The sequence below is a fragment of the Physella acuta genome, unplaced genomic scaffold (genome assembly GCF_028476545.2).
Source record: "Physella acuta isolate Inbredline_101_S28 unplaced genomic scaffold, ASM2847654v3 ptg000705l, whole genome shotgun sequence".
Taxonomy (NCBI): Eukaryota; Metazoa; Mollusca; class Gastropoda; family Physidae; genus Physella; species Physella acuta.
In genome coordinates this window covers 51,131-57,034 of record NW_026732224.1, presented here as the reverse complement: position 1 = coordinate 57,034, position 5,904 = coordinate 51,131, and the positions used below count along the sequence as shown (strand labels likewise).

General features: G+C 36.9%; 1 protein-coding gene across 1 annotated transcript; it reads right to left on the bottom strand.

Annotated features, from left to right (window-relative positions):
- Nucleotides 1–1,092: 1,092 nt before the first annotated feature.
- Nucleotides 1,093–2,467, bottom strand: LOC131949614 (sodium-dependent phosphate transport protein 2B-like). The gene is made up of 2 exons (XM_059311460.1): nt 2,409–2,467; nt 1,093–1,864 (listed from the first exon to the last, which is right to left on the bottom strand). Exons 1-2 carry the CDS (start codon nt 2,465–2,467, stop codon nt 1,174–1,176), a joined length of 750 nt encoding a protein of 249 aa, XP_059167443.1. The 3' UTR covers nt 1,093–1,173.
- Nucleotides 2,468–5,904: the final 3,437 nt, after the last annotated feature.

Here is a 5,904-nt window from a genome sequence, read left to right as displayed (position 1 = left end):
CCTAGGTGGCTTAAGTTGGCCACTATGAACGTAACATCGACTCTCATTGAAATCACGAACACGTCAAAAGACAACTCAATCAAAGTGGTACAAAGGCAGAGTGTTCAAATACCTATTACGACGTGCAGTTATCGTACCAACTGCCTCAACTTTGAACCAGTAAAGTTATTTTAGAAGTTTTAAATGACAACACTATGACTGCAATATCAAAATTAAATCAATGTTTTCGTGTTTTTTAAAAATGTATAAAAATTCCACAAAACTCATATGACAAGATCACAGAGCTCAAAATTTCCTTTAAAAAAGTAATAAAAAAAAGTCTAGTGACAATTTTAGCGCAATTTCCTTGTGTTATCTAAAAATAGCTCTGTCGTAGCGTAAATAAAGAGCAGGGTTAGTAAAACCATTGATTAGTTATTAAAACGTTTTTATTTTAAAAAATTTCAGTATTTTACATGTTTTATTTACAATAGAGTAACATGACTAAAAACCATTGCGCGCCCAGCTACCAAACGCGACGTCGCAGCCATTGAACGTGATGACGCGTGTGGTGTGGCTGCATAAAATGCCTACTAATTCGGTCCAAATTTTAATTAACTCAAAAAAAAAATTGTGACCGAACGAAAGGATATTTTTGAAAACTTTCTTCGGCAATATTGTTCTAAATTATAGCAGGAATCGATTGGTACATGTTTCAAGTCGCTAAGTGGTCTGGTTGCCGAGATATGGGCCAAAAACTGCATTTTTTCGAGGTTTTTTGGCTTTTCCGGGAAATCCATGAAAGAAACCCGGAATTTTTATAGCCTATGTTCATCCCCGTAACTTGCTTAACATAATTGCTTTTGGAACTATTGCTTCGTTGAGGAGGAGATACGACTTAAAGCTGCGGACACACATCCATTCCCAGAAAAGACGAGTTAATAAACGCAATTCTCCAGAATGGAAATTGCGCTAAAAAGTATTTTTATATATTTAAAAAATTACCAGAAATGTGTCTTTTATATATATATATATATTACATTCAAAATTCTGTAAGCTATATACATGCTATATATACATATTGAACCAAAACGAATGTAATTTATCTAATCATATACAAGTTATAAATATAAATAACATAGAATAAATAAGTTTTCAATAATCGAACTTTGTAAACAATGTCACGTGGTCATACTAAAGTCGCGTGCTGGACTCTCCGTTAGCTTGTCTGTCTGACGTGGCCCCAGTGTCTGTCTTCTCGGTAGAGTCTGTCTGGAACCGCTTGCAGAAGAAGACTTTCTGCATGGCGCGATCATAGGGTTCTAAAGACCGTAGCGGCTGGGGTAGGAACACCCAGTCTTGGAGCTTTCTGGGCAGGCTCTGGGGACGTTTAGCCTGCAGACATTTGATGACGCCGATGATGATGAAGAGAAGGCAGACGGGCCCGAGGACGCCGAGGAGGACGTACCAGCCCGGGATGGAGAGAGCGAAGACTAGGGCGGGGAAGAGGAAGAACATGAGGAGGATGTAGACGATGGCGAACCAGCGGTACTCGGCCGTGCAGTTGCCTAGAAATTTGGCAAGCGGGATGGGGAAGCGGAGGTAGGGGATGGGGTAGAACAGGAGGATGCCGGTGATGTTGAAGAAGAGGTGGCAGAAGGCTGCTTGTAACGCGTTTCTGAGGCCGTCCGTGTTGGCTAAGGCTGAGAGAATCGCCGTGGTCGTGGTGCCGATGTTTGACCCCAGGGTCAAAGGGTACATCCGGTCGAGTTCGATGACCCCGATGCCGACGAACGGGGTGAGGGTGGAGGTGAAGATGGAGGAGCTCTGGACGATGATGGTCAACCCGGCGCCGATGATGATGTTCCAATCGCTTTTGTTTTCGCTTCAAACTGAAAAGAAAAAAAAAGTCAAATAATGCTTATATATTTCCACTTAAATTTATATAGTCACATACACAATTACCTTACATAACATAAAATTTTAAAAATGTATATGCCCAAAAGCCGTTTTCCCAAATGCTGTTTTCCCAAAGAAAATTTTCCCGAGGGCAATTTTTCGAAGGCAATTTTCCGGAATGGAATTTTCACGAAGGAAAGTTTTCCTGAATGTAAGTTTTGTCGAATGACATTTACCCGAATTGAAATTTTCTAATAATTAAGAACGAAGAAGAAGAAGAAGAAGAATTTTTCTTGAATGTATTTTTGCCCGAATGGACTTTACCAGAATGTAATTTTTCCGATTGGGAGTTTTCCTGAATGCAACCAGCGTTTTTTAAAAACTCATCTTCATTATGTTTTCCTGTTCGTGCACAATACACATAGGGTAGATGAAGTAGAGTTCGTGTTTCAATGACCTCGGCATACACGGGGATAGTGTGGTCAGCACTATGCATATCCGCCTTAGTTTCACCAACGTGAGTCAATTACCCATCAGAGCTGGGTGAACTCACGGAGCCCAACAGAACAAAGCCCGGAACTCGAGACATTCGGACTAGCAGTAGAAAGCTTTGTGTTCAGTATTATAGCTTAAAAAGTGTACTCTTACTTTTGTAATTTAGCACTTGTGAAAGCTCGTTAATATATAGGTTATTTGACATGTTTTTCCCTACTATTTAGTCTTAGATGAAGAAATAAATAAAGCACCGTTATACAAATGACGCAATCCGTCACATTGTCACATGATCCGGAGGCCGATTAAACCACACCCAAAAGGACAACTCCCCCACCCCCCACTAATCCAAACTCCCCACTCAACTTACCCACATGAAGAGAATTATATGTATAGATACACACAAACACTCAAATAATTTCCTTTGCCTACACTACAACAACACATTGACATAATCATTTTCCCACACTAAATTCCCCCACACTGAATTCCTCCACACTAAATTCTCCCATACTATATTCTCCCACACTAAATTCTCCCACACTAAAATCTCCCACACTAAATTATCCCCCACTAAATGCTCTCACATTAAATTATCCCCCACTAAATTCTCCCACAATAAATTCTCCAAAACTAAAAATCTCCCAAATCTAAACTCGATACGAAAATAGTATCCATCAAAATCGCCCAAACATTCAATTCCCCCACACTAGATTCGATCACACACTTCCCCCACCCCCACCCCACATGAAACTAAACATTGACACAGAATATTAGTGCTAGTCCCTAGAGTGCACCAAGGTGTAACACAGTTCACAGCGGTTTTCTGTCGTCTTCTGTTTCTGTCAAAATATCTTGCGCGTAGAACTTTTTTGTCAGGGGAAATAACAATCAATAAATTTTTGAAAGGGAGATAATCATAAAATTAAACGAAAAAAAGAAAAGAAAAAAGTATTAATATATATTGAAACAAAAACAAGTAAACAAACGTTAAAATTAATTATAAAAAATTAAACTAAAAGATAAATATCTAAAAAATTTGGTGATTAATAACAAGATGTTAATAACAACTCCTAGTAATTGTTAAATGTTAATACTATAACTAGTAAACACTACTATCAACCATCTATAATATTAACACCAAGAAGATTTGATAAGCTATGTTACGTATGGTCTACGCAGCAGCGTGCTCATTTATCTACTTTTATAACTTTACGGCAGATGACATTTTTTTTTTTTTTGTGTCTCAGATTTGTAATTCCTTCTCAGCGAGCCTTTGCGTTGTCCCTAAGGCTTCCGCTGTTCTATTACATTTTCATCATTTGACATACGAGGGCTGTTGTAAGTTTACAATTTCCAACTATCTTATTGCCATTCATACCTAAATGTACATATAAATATACAAATATATACAATTTAGTACCAGTATGTCTTGCAAACTGAAAGTGTTTTAGTGATTGGGGGGGGGGGGGGGTGGTTTGGGGTTTAGTACAACCTGAAAACAAAAGAAAAGGGGTTGGTTTGCGGCCTATAAAACAATCAGTGAGGGAGCAACAAAAAAAGGGGAATACAATAGGAGATCTCCGTAAACGGTTGGATTTCAGTGGCGTAAGGAGTTTCCCTGAAATAGAACATATAATTTAGATGTGCAGGGCATTAGTTATTGGTTATTATATACATTGTAAAAGATAGCACTCACTCTGCTCATTTACTCCTAGTACCTACAACAGTCCTCCTCTTTTTTTTTTTTTTTTTTTTAAATTGTTTTATTTGATTTGCAAAAAAAGAACAAAGAAAAACCAAAACATAAAACGTGCTACACTAACTAAAGATAGGACACCACAATTCCCAGTGCTATCCGCTAGAGAATAAATTAGGAAACTTATTACATTTTTATTAGACTTTTAATTTTAAAATGTAAACATAGTCAACGCCGAGGTTCCGGTATGCTGAAAGCTTCTTGCCCTGAAAAGGACCGCAGCAAGATAAGTTTACCTCTTCGAAGGATAGTTTCTTTAGAAGGGCGAGGTTAACCTCAACATAACCATTAAAATGAATAAAATAGGACAGCATGTTCTTTCCAATGTTGTACACTAGAATTCAATTAGGAACATTATTACATTTTTAATAAACCTCTTAAATTTTAAAATTTTAAATGATAACAACATCAAAGACCGGAGTTCCGGTATGCTAGAGAGCTTCTTGTGCTGAAAAGAGATTTCAACAAAATTAGTTTACTTAATTAAAAGATAGTTTCTCCACAGGGGACGTGGTGGTGTGGGGGGGAAGGCTATGTTGGTTGAGGTGTTTGGTTGGGTGAGGTTTTATATCTAATGCATTGATTACTTGCAGAGGAAACTAGGGGGTGTAATTATACCTATTGTATAATGTGTGTATTTTATTTGTTCTGTCCCTTTGGCCAGTCTTCTAATAAAAAGTCATAATATTGAAATAAAAAATGTTAGTGGCTCTTTAAAAACTGGGAATTTGCGTAAATTGTAACTTTTGGCTCTTCCGTCTCAAAAGGTTGTCGACCCCTGTGTCAAAGTATCTTGAACGTGGAATTTCTTTGTCAGGGAAGAAAACAAACAAATTGTTATTTAATGGGAGGTAATTACAAAATTAAACGATAAATCTAAATGAAAAAAAATATTAATTAATACTGAAGCAAAATCAAGTAAACAAACTTTAGTATTAATTATAAAAAATTAAATCACAAAACAAAAATTTAAAACTCTTGGTGATTAATAACAAAATGTTAATTACAACTCCTAGTAATTGTTAGTTGTTAATACAATAATTAGTAGTCACTAGTACCAACCAGCTATAATATTTATAGCAAGAAAATTAATACAATAATAGTGTTGATACATCTTAATCTTTTCAAATCTACTTAACCCGCTTTTGTTTGTTTGACAATTTTGTACGCTCTTATGAGCTTCTTGGGCGTTACTTATGGCTAACATTTTTTACAAGGTTAATGTGGAAGGCCACAAAGTCCCCCACAATGAGCATTCAAATGTAGCTAGGATCATTGAAATAACTGTTATACAGGGAAAGTGGATGACCACTATCTCAGACGCTGAGTTCAAGAGACAATTTGCTAAATCAGTAAACATTCAGGAATCTGAAATCACTCAAGTGTACACGTATGGCTATCCTGGCCAGTGGTTCGCTCTAATCAAGTCGGCAAAGATCTACGAAGGTTTTGCGGCAGCGGATTTTTCATATCAGCCCAACATAGGAACTGAGGCCAACCAAAGGTTATACCGAATCTCTGTATAATATAAAGGATAAAGATTGAATACAAATAGCACACTTCTGTACACACAGGACCTGTATTAATTACCCTTTAATATAAAGGAAAAAAGTATGTGTACAAATAGCACACTTCTGTCCACACAGGACCTGTATTAATTACCCTTTAATATAAAGGGAAAAGGGTATTTTAATAAATAGTCAAAGGGAGACAACTAATAAAATACACACATTATACACTAGAAAAGGTTACATCCCTTGACGTCCTGGCAGGTA

What these genes read in the sequence shown, in the direction of transcription:
- LOC131949614 (XM_059311460.1), bottom strand. Translation starts at nt 2,467, where the DNA reads ATGTCTCGAGTTCCGGGCTTTGTTCTGTTGGGCTCCGTGAGTTCACCC. An exon ending in AGTTCACCCAGCTCTGATGG is followed by an intron (nt 1,865 to 2,408) that starts GTAATTGACTCA and finishes TTCAGTTTGAAG; the next exon opens with CGAAAACAAAAGCGATTGGA.